Source organism: Alosa alosa, chromosome 19 (assembly GCF_017589495.1).
Source record: "Alosa alosa isolate M-15738 ecotype Scorff River chromosome 19, AALO_Geno_1.1, whole genome shotgun sequence".
Taxonomy (NCBI): Eukaryota; Metazoa; Chordata; class Actinopteri; order Clupeiformes; family Clupeidae; genus Alosa; species Alosa alosa.
This window is the reverse complement of record NC_063207.1, coordinates 14,888,145-14,907,633: the sequence shown is the minus strand read 5'-3', so window position 1 is coordinate 14,907,633 and position 19,489 is coordinate 14,888,145. Positions and strand designations below refer to the sequence as shown.

Genomic DNA, 19,489 nt, shown 5'->3' with positions numbered 1-19,489 from the left:
GAGAGAGGAGGAAGAAGAAAATCAGCTCTAAATCAGCCTAAGGCAATCAAACACATGAATAACCATGAACAGGTTCTTCAAATAATAATAAAAAATGAAAGAGAAAGCTTCTTTCTCCTTCCAGTGGCCTCTCTTGTGTTTGACACATCGAGCTTGTCGCAAGTCTCCGTTTGCCGCTGATTTGCAGAAGTGCCATAGATCTGCCTTTAGACTAGAGCAGCACGTGGCCGACACCGGTTCAATAAGTGGGGCGTAATGAACGTCACTCTGGATCAGCACTAGCAGTTCTCTCTCTGAGCAGCTAAAGTGGTTTCGGAGCTCTGCTGGGGCAAGGACCAATTAAAAAAGCAATCAAATCATGTGCTCTCTGTGCTTAGCACAGACAGCACGGGCCATTTTTGTTGTAATTGTGTGTGTGTTTGTATGATGGAGAACCTCTAATGACAACTATTCATTGTGCAACAGCAACTGTGACACAGGAATTCTTGTCCAGTGTGAACTCCCTGCCCCAATACCCCCTCAACACACACACCCTCGTTCGGCCACACTGTTAAAAAGGTTGGTGGTTAGGCACTACAAAGTAGCTGAGGCTACTTCTCTGTCGCAATGAATTCTGGGACCCATTTATCACCTCAGAGGGCTTTTTTCCAGAGGTCTCGTTTTCTTTTTTTTTTTTTTTTTTAAACAAGAGGCCTCACCATCCATACGCAAAAAAACTATGTGTGTGTGTGTGAGAGAGAGAGAGAGAGAGAGAGAGAGTGTGTGTATGTGTGAGTGTGTTATTTGATTTTTTTTAGAAGTGTGACGGTCGGTCATTTGTCTGGCTGGTATGATCATAGTTTTAAGTGGCTGGCATACTGACCTCCACCCGCAGCTTGCTTGGAGTTTCTTACAGGGTGCTCATTTGAATATGTTTTATACCAGTGACACCTTGGACAACAAAATGTGCATTGCATGTTAATATTCCTTATCCGTTATCATTATTGCTCTCTCCATTTTTTGTTTTCACTGGTGTTTACACAAATATCAAGGGCTGTTTTGACTGGAATGCAGATGGATATGCTCTCATCTGATGTTACACAAATCAAAGGTGCACACAATATGGATACAAACAAGTAGTAGAATAACAAGTCAGAACTTGACCTGAAGGAGTTGTTTAGCTTATTAGTGGGCTTGCACTGTTGTTCTTCTTAAGTTCCCTATCTTTTTATTCACATCAGCCCACTCTTTTGGCCAGCTCCTGCTCCTAAATCTTTTGAGAAATCGCCACCGGTCTAACTCTGGGACGTCCGGCCAGAACCGGTGTAGTGTGGAAATTGAAGATGACGTCACTGACACTTGTTGTTCAGTAACATCAGTTGCTTGAGCATTTTAACCCTTAGCACTCCAGCTATTTTTTGCAGGTTTTTGCATTAAATATTTTTAATTTTTAATGACTTTATAGAGGTCTCCTTTTTTTCAGCACAACCTAAGCAATATGATTAAAGTAGTGTCATTTAATTTTAACCAACTATACACAAACATGAGCAAAAAAATCAAAGTATGTATTTATTTATTTATTTTTAAAGAAATGATTTGCAAAGAACACAAATACATAGATTAAACTTTTTTTAACTAATTGAAATCATACACACACTTGTTCTGAAATAAATACTATTGAAATTTTCACTACAACTATTATAGTCAGCGAGATATCCCTCCTCAAAGTCATGTTGATACTACATTCTATAATGCAAGTCAATGGGTGGTTTACGGTCTATGGATGGATGGCGCTGTTGATGATCTAGTCTACCCATCCCTGGACAGAAAATGACTTCCATACAAACGTCCCATGGTCATTTCAGTTTGCTTCCTGGTTGGTCAAAAATAATGATAAAACGATGTTTCATTTTCTCATTTTCTCCCGCTATTATATTTTCACAACATCTTTGACACACTCTGGCTGCGGTAAAAAATGACATGATTTTAAAATGATGATAATGTTGGTTCTACTCAATGGATCGGAAAACGTTTTAGCTTAGCGTAATCCCTGAACCCTACCCTTTCGATAGACACCTCTGGAATTTGCCAATGTTTCAATTTAAACAGGAAGTTGATATGCCAGTAGAGACGAATTCAAAATGGAGTCATGGATAGAGCCTATTGTGAGGATGCACAAGAAATGTGGTGCCCTTTGACCTCTAGGGGACGCTGCCAATGCATTTTGGAACTACCAAAAATGCATTTTGGCGTTTCGGACGTGTGTCAATGCACGTGACTTTTGACCCCTACATAACAGCCATCTCTGTTGCAAGAACGAGCCGGTAATCGCTCATGGTGGAGCTGACCAAGACATAAAGGCCAGATTAGGAAAAGCAAGAACAGCATTTCTAAGACTTTGAAACATCTGGAAACATATGTCAACAAACATAACAACAAACACCAAGATCATGTTATACAACAGCTGTGTAATATCTGTCCTTCTTTATGGTGCTGAATGACAGAGCGAGACATAGGCAACTTTCCAGCTTTCACAACAGTTGCCTCAGAATGATCTTGAGGATATTCTGGCCTAAGAAGATAACAAATTGTAAGCTATACAGTGTAACAGAGTGCTTGGAAATGGAAACAATACTGTTACGAAGGAGATGGAAATGGCTGGGGCATGTACTTAGGAAACCATATCATCACAAAAATAGCACTGCGATTGACCCCATAAGGAAGACACAAAAGACGGAGACACAAAACAACCTGGAGACAAACCATCGAAGGTGAAATGAAAGAGAGAGGTTACAGCAGGAACACCAACGAGAAGAAGGTCCTTAGTCCTTGCCCTCTGTGCCACCCGGCACAACAAGGACTAAAGAAAGAAGCATGCTAAAACAAAGAAATTGAATGGGCTAATTTTAGTTACTAGCCTTCTTTTAGGAGGGCTGGTGGTCTTTGAAAATGATTTTAAATCTTAATCAGACTATCTGGCTTATGCTACATTTGGACACTGTAGATGTTGTTACTATATGGAGTCTAAATAAGTTGAAGCCAACTAGTGGTTTCTGAAAATACAGTACATTTAAAACATGTTAACTTCATGATAGAGCCTATATTTAATGCCATGTAAATAACCTACAACCTCACACACACATAAAAAGTTAAAAGCCAAGTCCTTGAAATGAATTAAAATCACTTGGAAATATGTTGCGTAAACGACTATTTGTCTAATTTTGACTAATTATTTGTCAAATAAACCAGTAAAACAGTATCATATATATACAGTATATACTGTATACGTTAGTGAAACGTTACTGCTGCCAACGTGGGAAGTCCCTTGTTTTAAGTCCAATATGACAAAGCATTCTTTTAATATTTGGTTGCTAAATTTGCACAATTCTTGGACCTAGATGAGGAGTAGTGTAATTTATAGTGTTATTTATATGTGTAAGTGGTGTTTACCTGTTGTGCTACCTGTATGTTTACCTGGCTGCAAGACAAGTTTCCCTTAGGGGACAATAAACTGAAACTGAACTGAACTGAATTCCTGTGAAGGTTATCTGGGAGCCCAGTGTGAGAGGCGCAAGCCGTGCAACGTTGTTTACTTTTGCAGCCAATCACTGCTGTTGTTTTATTTTATTGATTTTATCAGTCATGGAAGCCAAATTTGCTTTTTAGATTTTTCCACCACTCCAACTCTGGTACTGTTGGAAGTTCAGTGTAGCCTATAGACCTCTGAAGTTCGCCTACAAAAAGGAACCAAAGCTGCCATCTTTGCCCAAGGAGATCCAGGTGTTAATTGAAGCTAACTACCTATTGCAAGTTGTAAGTTAGCTCTGGGGTAGCAAAGATCAAAGTGTGCCGTCTTCACGTACCAAAGATGATTAGATAGATAGATAGATAGATAGATAGATAGATTATTGATCCCCAGGGGGAAATTCAAGAAATCACAGTATCCACTCAAAGGCAGAGGACAAAACTGTGTATTGCAAAACGTCTGCATTTCCAATTTCTTCATCCCTGTGAGAGTTTAACAGGTGCAATCCCCACATTATTTTCCCATAGGAAAAATCTCAAGATACCAGATCTCCTTATATGGGCAAAGATGGTAGCTTTTTTGTAGGCGAACTTCAGTGGTCTATTCCACTGTCTGCTTACGTTGGTGAACCGCACCTGAGCAAGTACACTTTTCTAGTTAACATTACAATCTTTGTCAGCCTTGAGACATGGTTTACAGTCACTTATTCAATTTGGGTCCAATATCTTAGAAGAGTAAGAGTCTGTGGTAGAACTGATAAATAGAGAAGTATTAGGCAAGTGAGGGCTCTTTAATGAGTTGCTCTCCCACTGTGTGGGGCATCTCGGCTGCCGGGTCATTACCAGACCTCCACACTAGCACTGTGCTGGAATGTTCCATGTCATGTGAGATCAAATTAGCGGCCTCTGCTAGAAAAAGGTTCTGTCTTCGGAGGCGCAAAACTCAGATTCTTGCCAGTGGGCTGGTTGTAGAGTTTGATGCTGCCACATCGGTATCCTGACGACCAATTTTCTCCTCCTCTGTCATCTTCCTTCTCTTCTATCTCTCTCTCTCCCCCCATTCTTCTCTTTCTCATCACCACTCACACCCCTGCCATCATTTTTTTGCCGATTCCCTGCCGACACACACGGCTTGTTGCCACGCGGATGAGATCACTTGAATGCAGGTGAGAGAGCACAGCACCCTTTATGATGCAACCAATGATGTGTGGAAGACCTGAGTGTGTGTGTGTGTGTGTATGTGTATGCGTCCATGTGTGGTACCATACAACACGCACATCTCCATAACATCACACAGCAGGGCTCCCCAGCTATCTACCAACGCACACACATACACACATGCACATGGGTCATTGACAAATAAGGCTTTTAAAAACATGTTTTCAAAATAATCTTTAAAAAATGACAGAATGCTTTTTTTGAAGTTTGAAGACTGTGTTTAAACAAGTCTTAAAGGGGTGGTTCAGTATTTTGGACATAGGACCTCATTTCCAAGTTAGCAAGTGTGATATTTATCAGTGGAGACCGTTTTCAACACGTTTCATCCAGTCCTTCTAGTTGCAGAGTTCGCAGGTGCTAGGCTAGCGCATTTGTTAGCCTTCCACTAAAAGCAGTCTTACCCTCTCCAAAATACACCCGAGGCAAATAAATTATAACGCCAGACAATTCAAGGCTAGTAAACTAGTAAATAAACTAGTAAATATAAAATAAAATAAAATAAAATAATAAAATTATGCCCCCATATTTATTTTTAATTTCCTTAACTTTTAAATTCATTTCACAGTGTTAATTTGCTCGAACTTTTGTGCCACGTTGCGACATTTTGAGGGTTTGAGATGACAAAACATATAATAAATATAATTTTTATGATAGACAGAATACATGTTCAAATTATACAGGTTTTATAGAATAAAATGATGCTTGTTATGAATCATTTACCAAAGTAATGGACATATCTTCTACGAAGGGACACAGAAATCTGCATGTCACGTCATTGACCCACACACACACATGCCCACGTCTGAAAGTGAGTAGCACCAGCAGAAGCAGCACAGCGGCTATTTTTTTTTTTTTTTTTAATCCTCGTGCTAGTGCAGGATTTTTAGATTCATCTTAACAGCATTAGTCAGGCTCCCTTGCTGACGCCCCGGCTCGATGAAATGGCTTACAGGGCCAGTGCGGCCGTGGTGGTATGTTGGTATTGATCACCGCTGTAATAAGAGAAGTCAATTGAAAATAATGATTCTTTTCTATGCCGATGAACACATTGCTGGGAGAGATGGCAATCATGATTGGATGCTGTTTTTGTTTTCCCCTGCTCTCTCTCTCTCTCTCCTCTTGCCGTAGCATTAGTGGCATCTTATATTTCTCATTATCTCAGCATCATCTGCTGTTTTTCAAGGCTCAAGGGCGAGAAACCAATGAAAAGCAAACCCTTAACATAAAAAAAGCGCTTGTGGATTGACTGCTACACTGGTCGTACACTTGTCTGCTGGTGTGTAAGTTGTCAGACAAGTTTTGAGTGAGGGCGAAAGAAAGGAGGAAGGCAAATGAAAGAAAGAAAGTTAGAGATTAATTTAAAAAAATACTTCTGTGCAGCCATTAGAGTTGAAACAACTTCTGCAGAATGTTTCTGGTTGGGTCGGAATGAATGTGTACAGATCTTCCTTTTGATAATTTTCCCAGTTTATAGACCGAATGCCCCTGATTTCCTACTTGAAACGTGACTAATTAACTTCTATCTCCGCATTTTGGCTGGAACAGATGGAGTATGTTTGTCGGTAAACAAGTAAGAGCTTATGTGTTGGGCAGTCTGCTCGTACACTCTGAACACTGCCTGGAATGCCATCTTGCTATGTTTGTCTGCAGTTAATCAGTGAATTTCAGATGCCTCTGTGCCGGTGTACAAAAATGAGCCATAGTGGAAATTTGGAGAAAGACAGACATATGTGGTGAATGGGGCTTGGGTGCTGATCTAGTGCTCTGATGAGGAATCCTACAACACGGAGGAGTGGCCAGCTGTCATACACAGTGAACTGAATGTTTGACTGGCTCCAACACCAAACTTATACTATACTATAATAAATATATAATAAGGATAACTATAATAGTAATCGGTATATCATAGCCTACAGATGCATATACATGCAGGGCCCTAATTCTTTGGCAAAGTCATCCAATGAGCACTGTGGGCCAGATCTACTAACGCTTTTGCGCCCACTTCAGGCGTATTTGTTTCGCAACGTGCGTGTAAAATCATTGCGAGGGATGTACAAACAGGTCGCAATGATGTAAAAGCGCAAACTGCCCGTCGCGGGAGCTGAAAGTGGCAGATTGCGTTTTTAATGTCATGCATATGCATTTATGGGTGGATCCAGGGGAAAGTGGGAGTTTAGCTTAAAAAGATGGGAGGGGAAGAGTAAAGAGCGCCTAATTATGTATTTTGCGGTATGTACAAAGACTGCTCCTAAAAGAACCTCCCAAAGATAGATACAGACTACACAAAAGGTCATCGCAGAGTGTGGCATGAATATGGTCTACTTCTAACCTGAAGAAATGTGAAGTGGACACACACAAAAACAAGTTGTTTATAGCAGAATGATGTGCTCGATATTTGGTATTGCCATAATGCAGGCCATCACAGTCACCTTTGTTTGAGACTGCAAGACTACAAAAAACTGTATGCCTACTGCAGCCAAACCTCACAAATACGCATTTTATGAGTGCAGATGCAAACATATTCAACAGTTACTAACCACATTGCCACCAGAATGACCAGGGGCTACTATCCAAATTTAATCCATGTTTAATCACGTGGACACAACATTAAACTATACTGTATATACATACTACACGTGTCTCACCATTGTGTTTCACATTGATATTACTGGGAAGGCAATGTTTCGGTATTGAAAATATAATCCAAAGTCTTCAGGGCACAACTCAGACTTAAATCAGATTGACAAGCATTAGATGTGGACGTAGGTACCCAGCATGGAAGGAAGTTGGAAGAAACTCGGCCTTTTCATTACTTCTGCAGGCATACTGTGAATGAAGCTTGGGTTCGTTCGAATCATAGCTTCCAACAGTGTGGTGGAAAAAGGAAATGGTCAGAATGAATGGTGCAATGCAAGACAGACATTTGAAAAAGAAAAGGAAAGAAATACTATTGTACAAAATGCCAGAAAAAAAAGATGGAGGCAAAAACCCAAGGCTTGAGGCACTTATGCATTAGAGCAGCGCAAACAGGGACCACACACGGTCTCCTCTCAATCAAGAGGCTGAGAGCTCAATAATGCTTACCTGCCGGGCCACCGTTTTCCCTCATCAAGCAGAAAGGATGTCGACTGGTCAGCTTCAACAGGAGTTGTCAATCAGAAAACACTGTGTGTGTGTGTGTGTGTGTGTGTATTTTGGTCTCCCCCATCCCGCCACCTCTCTTTCATATAGGTCTCATCAGGTTTAGGTCAGAGAGAGCGAGAGGAACAGAGCAGAAAAAAAAGCTAAAACATTACCTTGAGCTCGTCAAGTTTCTGAATAGCACGCTCGGCTGACTTCATGGGAGCTGAAGTTCAGCTTGATGTGCTCTTGCGTCAGATGGAGAAAAGAACACATACACACACACACCCCACTGAGAAATTCCTCCACAAGAGACGACTAAAAGAATATGTACTTCTGCTCAGTCTCACTGTTAAAGGGAGATTTAATATTCATATCTTCTGCGGAAAGACATAGTTGTGATTAGTTGAGCCGAAGACAAACCCCACCCCCAACACATATTATAATAATATCATAATATATGATAATATCATAATATTTGTGTTTACATACGTTATATAATGGTTCTAGAGTAGATTTTCTTTAGATTTCTGAACAAAGTAGGGAATTGCTTGAATGCTGTGACCTTTGTAGTGAAGCCACATTTACAAGACCAATATTGCGGTATATTATGTGAGGAAAATGACTGAAAAAAAAAAAAAACAACTAGTGTTGAATAGCAAACATGCATTAGGGTGATGGCTCTGGGTTCAATCACACCTTAAAAAAACTTGGTGGGGTAACAAAGTGGCGTAAAATGATGGTTAAACGACGTCAGCCTTCTAAAAAAAATTAATGGTATTTAGACAAATAATCTGGCAACATCTGCATAATTTGAAAATGTCTGCTCCTGATACCCAGTTATGTTGTGCATGGCAGAGAGTGCAAGATTCAGAAACATTCACTTCTGATTATAGGAAATAAAACTTGAAATGGAGAGAGCAAAAGTAACCTACACTTTAGTCACATTATGTTAATATGGAGAGAAGAAGAAAAAGGAAGAGAGAGAGGTGATCTAGTGTGACAAAAGAAGACAGAGGGGAACACACAAGGAATAGAGAGAGAGAGAGAGAAAAAGAGAGAGAGAAGATTAACAGGGGATGACAGTGGTGTTCAGACGAAAAAAGAGAACATTCCTTGCCACCACACAGGCAACTGAATGCCTGAAATCTCATATGAACACATGGGAAGCTAACACTTCTTTCATTTAACTTTATTCAAATTTATAGTCAGGGCCTCCAACTGCTAGAGGGCACACTGACTTTTAACACACACACACACACACACATACACACACGCACACACAATGTCCCAGTCCTTGCAGATTCATGACTTATTTTCAAAATACTACTCTTCAGCCCTGTAGTATAATTCCCAACTGTTAAAGCTGTAGTGCATAATGCACTATTGCACTTAAAGCAGTACTACATAAACACTGTCTTTGATATTGGGCCACACTAGAACAAAAATGCAAAACAAACTAAATAAATAAAACCACCTTCACACATTCCATGCTTACATGTTATAAATGTCTTTCCTCATCAAAGTTGTTATGAATATTCTTTTAGCCATGTTTCCCCGACAGTAGACGTATTTTAACACTTTAAATAAACTGTAGACGAGTGAGGCATTTATCTATGTATTAGGCAGAATGGATACAGTGATGCCTACAGGACAGTTACAAAAGGTTGGACTGATGTGAAATGAACTGTTATTTAATCCAGTGTTTTTCAACCTTTTTTGTGCCACGGCACACTTTTGACACTTAAAATGTCCCACGGCACACTAACATCCTGTGTGAAGAAAAAATACACATACCATAGCCTAAAATTTCAAATAATACACAGATATGGCCTTATTATGGCTTCTATGCAAGACCTGCTCAATAAAACAAGCGCCCTCTGTTTCATTTGTAGGTGACTATATCTAATTTAATTGTTGTTATGAACTGGATATGTGATGATTCTGTGAATACTGGATCACGGGGCCCCGTTGTACAATGCCTGCATACCACAAATAGTGCAATCATACAATCAATGAGAGCATGTGGTTATAAATTCTTTGATGCAACAGTTGCTTTTCTGGACCAGTGAGTGACATTTGGGTAATTTTCTGCGGCACACCTGATGCTCTCTCACGGCACACTAGTGTGCCCTGGCACAGTTGGTTGAAAAACACTGATTTAATCAGTAGTATCTTCAAGTGGTATTTTCAATTAGCATTCTCCTCTATGGAATGGACTGTGCGTGAGTGTGTGTGTGTGTGGGGGGGAAAGACAGTTTACAATTGATAGCCTCCAGTGCTTAAGCAAGTTGTGGGGAATTAAAAGGCTTAAGATAAGTTGTTTTGTTGTAAATGAGGTGTCTGTGAGAGAGGCTTATTGGGAGGAGAGGTTTAAGGTTTTAAAGGCCATTTTAATTATGTCTACCTGATACAAATACAAACTTTATTTCATCTACTTCCAATCAGATTCTTACTCCATCTCTCTTAGTAGGTGCTTACTCATAACATTAGTGATGTTGAGAAACAGATGAATAACATTCAGTAACTTTATTCATTACTGCAGTATTGCTTTGTGTATTACTTTAAAAAGTATTTTATACATCAATGTACATTCAATCATGTTGTTATTTTACAGACCATTCATATAGTGCCAAGAAAGGCTGCAGTGTCACATCTTACATTCATAATGTAAACATATTGATTAAACAGGAACCTCCATTTAAGTGCACATACATTATGGCAAGTTGATCGTACTGTATATGCTGATAGATGTGTAACATTAGTGAAACATTAAAGTGCAATGCATTTGACATGGCAGTAAAAGAGTCTAGCAAATTATTGTGCTCATCACATATTTCACTCATCATTATATCTCATTGCATCTCATTTTCACTGATTTAATAAGGTGTATAATTTATGATCTTGTAATGACTGGACTGAAATAAATTAGCTATGTGTCTAACATCTGACACACGTGATATCGGCGGTTCATTTGTGATGTGTTTGTACTCAATCAGGAAAAAAAAAACACATTCACATTCAGCAAACCACATGAACACCTCCAGTAGGATCCTGAATTTCCTCTTGGGGATCAATAAAGTATGTATGTATGTATGTATGTATGTATGTATGTATCTATCTATCTATCTATCAGACCTGAAGATGAGGAGAAGGATGGAGGCTCACTCCAGCCCCAGCCCAGAGGACAGACGTTTAGCCCAGGCCCGGGTGTCTTTTCTTAGACCAGGTCTACTGGATCACCTGACGTGGCTGAGTGGGTTGCATCTCACTGATCCATCTGCGTGGGGGGGAAAAAGACATTCAAGCATCTCATGAGGAAGAGAGCAGCTCCATGGTGAGGTTACAGCTGCTCTTGATTACAGTTTTCTGAAGCTGTAGAAGGATACAAAAGCGATTAGGCCAAGTATTTCTGCTTTTTATTAAAACATAACCATAAGGAATGGCACAAATCTGTCCAACTAATTGGGTGGGCTATGAAAATACTAAATCAACAGAAAAAAAATAAATGAAGTTGAATGCCTGGAATTTCTTTCAAAAGACAATTCCGGTAAATATTTGCCCTTGAAACAAACATATCGGTCAACACACACTCAACACAGACAGCCATTACCGTTGTCCTTGGTGTGGTTAACATTTCCTTTTAACAGAGTGCTTTATTATTTTTATAGTTTATTTCAGATTTAAGTGTAAACAGTTTCTATGAAGAATAAACTGTAATTTAAACCATTACTATCTACAGCAAGTCTTTGTATTCCTTAAATAGAGAGGAACCAATCAAGAATGTGCTCCTCAAAATAACAGATCTCATCTTGGAAAAGGGCTATATTTTGAGATGGTGGATGTAAGGCATAAACTCTGTCTGGGCTTGAAAGCACACCGCCTTATTATAGTAAGTAATCTCAGTGACCGTAGAAGCTGTGACCATTATTATGATACGGAAGATGTCTGGTCAAACATAATTCTCACCATTTGGTGAGGGTCACACTGACCAGAAGTAGCAGTTTGTTGGCAGAATGCGTGACAGTAATGCAAGCCTCTTGGGAACAGTGTCCAATACAACTTCTAAAGCGCTATGAGTGACAGCTCAGCATACCAACCAATACCGGTTTAGACCTGCTCACCAATCAAACCTGGTAGGTTCTAAATAGCAGTGCATGGGGGTGAGAACAAAACCACTGGCAATCACACCCCAAATATGACTCGATCAGGAAAATAAGAATAAGATAGAGCTGATAGAGCTATAAGAACCACGGGCTGGACATTGAAGTACTTGATTTCTCTGTTTGCTCCGTTATTCGCCATCGGACTGTGCTTCAATGAGTAACAGTATCTATGGTAAGTTACTGATGACTGATGACTTTGATTATGCAAGTCATGGGAATGACTAATCTAAACAAACAAATACATCTCCTTCCTTTCCCATGTCACAGAAACAAACAAACAAAATGCAGTTATAAAATCATCCTTCTTTTGTACATTGCTAAGCATCGATGCTCTTAAATTCTATATCTTTCTAGGCTGAGTTTTGGTTTACTCTAGTTATTTCAATGGAATGTGGATTAGGGGCTAATTACTATCAAATATATGTATATGGTAATTTGCCTTTCAAAGGAGTAAGCCGTCTAGCGTCTGCTCTCATTTTTTCTACTGCAGCTCGGAAGGCCTTTGCGTCAGTACTATTTATTCACAGAGAAGAACAAAATAAATTAACCAAAAAGTATGCACAGTCTCAGCAGATGTGTCATACCATTACAAAGCCTTGCACATTTGATGTATGTAAATTCACTATGATATTTTAGCAACTTCCACAATAGACCTTTATCAGACTTCATTGATGCAATGCTAAACAAGTATTGCATAAAGATTGAGACAATGAGCAACAAGAATAATTTGACACATTGAAATGTCAAATTGAATTCATTGAGATATGAATATGATTCTGATGCAACCACACATTTTTGTTCACTGTAACATAATGGTGCTTATGTTATTATACAGGTAAATACCAGTATTTCATTGGTGAAGTCATTTCAAAGAAAAAACAACGCATCAAACATCCACTCCAAGTTAGTGGTTAGACCAATTCATACTTTTTTGTGTCTATTTTTTCTTTTGTAATATGATGTTTCATCTAATGTTATGTCTTCCTCCAGGTGTTATTTCATCCACCTAATGTTATGTCTTCCACCTAATGTTATGTCTTCTACCCAATGTTATGTCTTCCACCTAATGTTATGTCTTCCACCCAATGTTATGTCTTCCACCCAATGTTATGTCTTCCACCCAATGTTATGTCTTCCACCTAATAGTGCTGAAGGACTGTGCCGACCAGCTGGCTGAGGTTTTCACCCACATCTTCAACCTCTCCCTGTCTACCTGCCCCATCCCCAAGTGTCTCAAATCTGCCACCATTGTGCCGATCCCAAAAAAGCCAGGGGCGATTAGCCTCAATGACTACAGACTAGTGGCCCTTACCTCTACCATCATGAAATGCTTTGAAAGACTACTGCTACACCACATAAAAGATTCCCTTCCCCCCACACTAGATCAGCACCAGTATGCCTACAAGGCAAACAGGTCAACCGCGGATGCTATAAACACAACCCTGCACAGTGTGCTAACTCACCTTGAACATCCTGGCACCTACGCAAGGCTGTTCACCTTGAACATCCTGGCACCTACGCAAGGCTGTTGTTTGTTGACTTCAGTTCTGCATTCAACTGCATTATCCCCGCAAGACTGGTGTCCAAGCTACATGGCCTTGCCATCAATACCAGCATCTGCAGTTGGATTTAAAACTTTTTAACAGATCGCCCCCAGTCAGTTCGCCTGGGCTCACAACTCTCCTCTGTTCTCACACTCAGCACTGGAGCCCCCCAGGGCTGTGTGTTAAGTCCCCTTCTCTACACCCTATACACTCATGACTGCACCCCAGTTCATGACAGTAACATCTTCATCAAGTTTGCAGATGACACCACGGTTGTTGGATTCATTCACAACAATGATGAGTCCGCCTACAGGGATGAAATACAAAAACTCGCCACCTGGTGCTCCATCAACAACCTGTCTCTCAACACCTCTAAGACCAAAGAGGTGGTGGTAGACTTCCGGAGGATAGGGACCGACCATGCCCCTATCTACATCAACGGGGACACTGCGGAGAGGGTCAAGGACTATAAATTCCTAGGGACATACATTTCACAGGACCTCACATGGGCAACCAACACCACAGCTCTTGTGAAAAAGGCACAACAGCAGCTATATTTTCTTAGGTCACTCAACAAAATCAACCTCCCCCAGAAACTGCTACTATACTTTTACTGCTCCATCCAAAGCATCATCTCACATGACATTCTGGTGTGGTTTAGCAGCTGCACCACTGCTAATAAAAAAGCTCTGGACAGAGTAAGGAAATCTGCACAAAATATAATTCAAACACAGCTGCCATCACTCACAGACATATATCACACCAGATGCCTGCAACGTGCAAAAAACATAATCAAGGACTTCACCCATCCAGGCCATGATCTGTTCACCCTTTTGCCATTTGGAAGGCGCTACAGTTCCCTCCAGTGTCGCACCTCTAGACTCTCTAAGAGTTTTTATCCAAGTGCCATTAAACACCTGAACAATTGACAGCACTGCACCCTTTGGACTATCTTCTTTTTCTTTTTAGCTATTTATTTACTTATTACTGTCCATATATTGTCTTGCTGTCTTTTGTCTTAGGTGTAGTTCATGTTCATGCTTCATGTGTCTTGTTATGTATCACCACTAGGGGAAGTGCAATTGAATTTTGTTGTCACTATGTGCAATGACAATAAAGGCATTCTAATTCTAATTCTAATGTTATGTCTTCCACCTAATGTTATGTCTTCTACCTAATGTTATGTATTCCACCCAATGTTATGTATTCCACCCAATGTTATGTCTTCCACCTAATGTTACCACCTAATGTTATGTCTTCCACCCAATGTTATGTCTTCCACCTAATGTTACCACCCAATGTTATGTCTTCCACCTAATGTTATGTCTTCCACCTTATGTAATAAACATATACAATAGCAGTGTCTTGTACTGAATTATCATTGAGCAACGGAAAGGCCAGTCTTTGAGGGTGAACTATTGTCAGATAATAGTAGGTAAGAGAATGCCAAAATAGCTAAATATTTTATTTTTCTGATTCAGCCAGACATGAAAAATTATATATTCTTACCATAACAGTAGAAGTATTCGACACTGAGTCAAATTGAGTGCAATGTTTTGAGTATTGCACTCAAAGTATTGCATTCAGATATTTATATACTTCTGATGCACCAAAGCATTTGTGCTGACTGCAAAATAACAGTACTTCTGCTATTATATATATATATATATATATATATATATATATATATATATATAAATATATATTTTTTCACTGGTGAAATAATTTAATTTCAAAGAACAAACAACACATCAAATATCCACTCTGAGTTAGTGGCTAGGCCAATTCATACCTCTTTCTGTCTATTTTTGCTTTTGAAATATGATGTTTTCCATCTTATGTAATAAACCACCCAGCAATGTACTATCTTGTACTATCTTGTATTATCACTGAGCAATGGAAAGACTAGTTTTTGAAAGAGTAGGTGAGAGAAGGCCAGAACAGCATGGTAATACTCATCTTATATAGAGATGGAATTATGTCTAAATGGTGCCATATCTTTTTCTCACAACATATACATAATTGAAGAACTGGCTGAAATGTACCACTGTATGTTGACTGACTATCTCCATGGTCTCAACATCATTAGCTTTAGGTGGCAAATACTGAAGATCTTAAGCTTTGCCATACTGCTAGATAGTGATAAGACTATAAATCCTGGCCTTCCACGGCATTATGGCAGGATTGGCAGTTTCTGAAAACCCAAATAGACACACTCACAGACACACCCCACACAAACACACACTGCATGTTCACCCGAACACATGTAATTAGATACCATAACTCTGAAAAAGAAGCTGCCATTTCCATGATCGTGTATAGAGATGGATAGAATTCAGCACTCCCACCTCACTGATACCCTAACACATCTTGCGTTTTTCTTTGGGGTTTTTTTTGTGAGGTGTGTGTTTGTTTTCCCGTTATGTTTCTGTTTTTATTTATCTGTTATTTATTTGATTCATTTGAGCTTTTTTTTGTGAGGTTTGTGTTTGTTTCCCTGTTATGTTTCTGTTTTTATTTATCTGTTATTTATTTGATTCATTTGAGCTTTTTTTTGTGAGGTTTGTGTTTGTTTCCCTGTTATGTTTCTGTTTTTATTTATTTATTTTATCTTGTTTTTTTTTGGTCCGACCTTAATTTTCCCGCCATAATGAGAGTGCACGGGCGCAGAACCGCAGCGGTGCCGCCGAGCCCTGGCACAACTAATCCTCATCTCTGGTTCCTTCCCCCCACGGGCCCTGGTGGCACAGGGCTGAATCAAAGGCTTCATTCAGAACCACTGCGAAACATGCGCTTTTAATCATCACTCGGCGGCTGCTCCACCACACTACCTGGGATGGTATGTGTGTCTGTGTGTGTGTGGGGGGGGGGGTGGCCTATTGTGGAACTGGGGGACTCAAGCTGTCATTTGACGTTCACTCACAGAGTCAGAGTTTGATACCCTCATTCACCAGAGAAGCAAAAAGGATGATAGATTTATCACATGCCATGGCGTTCATTTTTGGAAGAAGTATGTGTGACAGTCAGTCAAGGTCTGTTGATAGTTTACAGTCATTCCTTTTGTTTAGTTGTTTAAATTAATGCGTAAGGGATAATGAGAGACACTGTTTCGTTCGCAGAAATTAATGCGCATTCAAGGTGGTAATGAGGTGAGTGGCCTTCATTTCTGTTCCCAAACACGCTGAAGTTCATTGTCAGACTTACACCATGGTTGCCACACTTGCATTTTTATTTGTGGATACAATTTCCAAGTTTTGATCACCAAAACGAACAAGTTTGTAGAACTATTTTCTGCCTCACATTGAGTCTTTTAACTTGTAGAACAAAAAGTGGTTACTGGTTCTAAATGGATGGTTAATTTAGCCAACAGACAGATGTTACTTTCATATCTCTCATTGCCAAGCTGGCATAGTCTAGCATTCTGTTGAGCCTTAGCTTTGCAAAATCACTATGGTCCTGTGGCATGCCCAGATGGAGTGTTTTAAAAGCTACCTCAGACATGTTACATGGTGCGACTCTCTGTACGTCTGATGGATCTAATTTGTAATGCTATCACAATGTGACAGTTCATTTAAACTTCACAACAAACTTGCTGAAATTATATGCAAGTGTAATACAGTCATAGAACTGGAACTACATCATAGGTGTGCAAGAATCAAATGTTTAATTTGAAAATGTATCAAGCTGTGGTATAAATTAGTAATAGCTGTCAATGTGTCATGGAGTTCCATGCATACCCCACAAAGGACTTGTCTAACCTGCGTTTTGGTGCCATCCTTGGCTGAAGGAGACTCATTCTTATTTATGATTCAAATAGAACAAGAGTCATGACAAGCAACAGAATCTCCTGAGTCGTTCATATTTAATGGATCTCATGCAAGTTGCCTTTTTTGTCATAGCAGTTTCATATCACAATAGTTAACAACATTGAAAAACAGCCTTGGCGCAAGGACAAGACTTAACAACAACAGTCGACTGAAAAAATTGGCAAACTGAAGTGGTCCAGGGACTTCCAAAGCATCAGACCACTCCAGATCCCACTTAAACCAGCTATGCTTTCAATCAAATCACCATGAAATCAGAGGCAGCCAGAGGCCAGCACAGTCCACATCCAACCCCTTTCAGAGCAGCGTGCAGATCAGGAATTCAAAGCACAGAGGTAGGCATGACTCTTAGCAGGCCCCCATGAGCTTGCAAGACCGACAGAGCTCTTTCAAGATATTGTCCGAAGATCCTGACACCGTTGGCCCGGGGCAAAAGCCAATAAACACAGCTTTCGGGGCAAATAATGAATAAATAAATAATCAAACAGGAGTTGGGGCAAGAGGAAAAAAACATATTGACTGACTAACATGTTCCCTTTGGCTGCGGGTGAGGCAATAAAAGGCTGCTCTTGCTGTAGATCTATGTGGACATAATGGCCAGGATCAATCAAGTGTCTGAATCAATGCAATGAGCTGCACAAACCTATTCTGGTCTTATGGGTGGGTGGGAGGTGGAGTGAGGGGAAGCCTTCCTTTCACCCAAGGATGAGGCAAACAAACCCTCTCCCTCACCTTCCCTCCCTCCCTGCATTCCTCTTTTCTCCACCGCCCGGTGGACATTTAATCACGTAACTAAAGAGGTCAGGAACACCGGCTCACCTCCAGCCCACCACTGATGAACACATTTATATGTATAATGGTGGGACTAATCTACACACTTGTTTCTCTCTCACAAGAGGTTACACTTGGTTAAAACCGAAATCGAAAGAAAGAAAAAAACTCCTCCAGAGGGTGTGTGTGTGTGTGTGAGAGTGCAAATGTTGAATGTCTTCTGAGACTGAGAAACTACAAAATGTACAAATGGGTTCAATTCAAACTCCCAAACCTATACAAATCCCCCTTCACATAGATAAAAAGAGATTAGTTTCCGTGCTAAATATATGTTTGGCAAAGCCATTTTGGTACAGATGCAGACATATACTGTAGCATGTGCCGTGTACATGAAGTGCATCAACATGGCTATGTATTTACCACTGAATGCAGGTATGTGCCAAAGTGCTTGCTATCTATGTACTGTAACATTTTCACATCTTTCCCTAGGCTCCTAATTTATAGGACTATCATTTTAACCCTAACATGAAATATTTCTTCATTTCCACACTTCTTCCACCCATTTCTCAAAACATAGCCAACCATTCAGAAAACATTTTAACACACCCCGCAAGAGCCGAACAAGCTGTGTGTGTGTGTGTGTGTGTGTGTGTGTGTGTGTGTGTGTGTGTGTGTGTGTGTGTGTGTGTGTGTGTGTGTCTATGTGTCTGTGTGTGTCTCTGTGTGTGTATGGGGGTTGCAGCCAAAAACGGGTAGATAAAAAAGGACCTCTGCTTCCAGGTCTCTGAGAGATCAGGCTGGTGGAGAAGACACTTTGATGGTTAAACCCTGTCTTAATCCATCCGTCTCTTGCGAATGTGTTTTTCTCGCCGAGCCTTGATAAGTGTTTCCAGTCCTGTGGAGGCAGACTTGCTCTCCTTCCCTTCTCCTCTCCCCTGCTCTATCTATCCTTTGTTGTTGTCGCCCCCCCCTTCCTCGTCTCATTCTCTTCCTTTGCTTGGTCGCTTGCTTAAATATTCTGGTGGGTTGCATATGGGAAGACTCGTGAACCCTTTGCTTGGTCGCTTGCTTAAATATTCTGGTGGGTTGCATATGGGAAGACTCGTGAACCCTCTGCACTTGTCTCCTTTCTCTCTGTGTCTTGTACCAGGTTGGTGTTTTTTTTCTACATTGTTCAATGCATGATTGACTGCAAACATGCAAAATATGCCCACATGCACGCAAACACACGCGCGCGCACATGCGCACGTGCACACACACACACACACACAAAGTTACAAACAGCTACTCATTTTAACACACACACACACACACACACACACAAGTTACAAACAGCTACTCA

The 19,489-nt window shown here is 40.2% G+C and overlaps 1 protein-coding gene across 1 annotated transcript in view; it reads right to left on the bottom strand.

Moving 5' to 3' along the window:
- Positions 1 to 10,356: 10,356 nt before the first annotated feature.
- The window catches only part of zgc:174356 (uncharacterized protein LOC100137120 homolog), a 46,216-nt gene continuing 37,083 nt past the window's right edge, over positions 10,357 to 19,489 (bottom strand). The window contains exon 7 of the mRNA XM_048228481.1: positions 10,357 to 11,122. Coding sequence (XP_048084438.1) covers positions 11,074 to 11,122 — 49 coding nt within the window. The 3' untranslated portion in view covers positions 10,357 to 11,073. The remainder of the gene's footprint in view (positions 11,123 to 19,489) is intronic.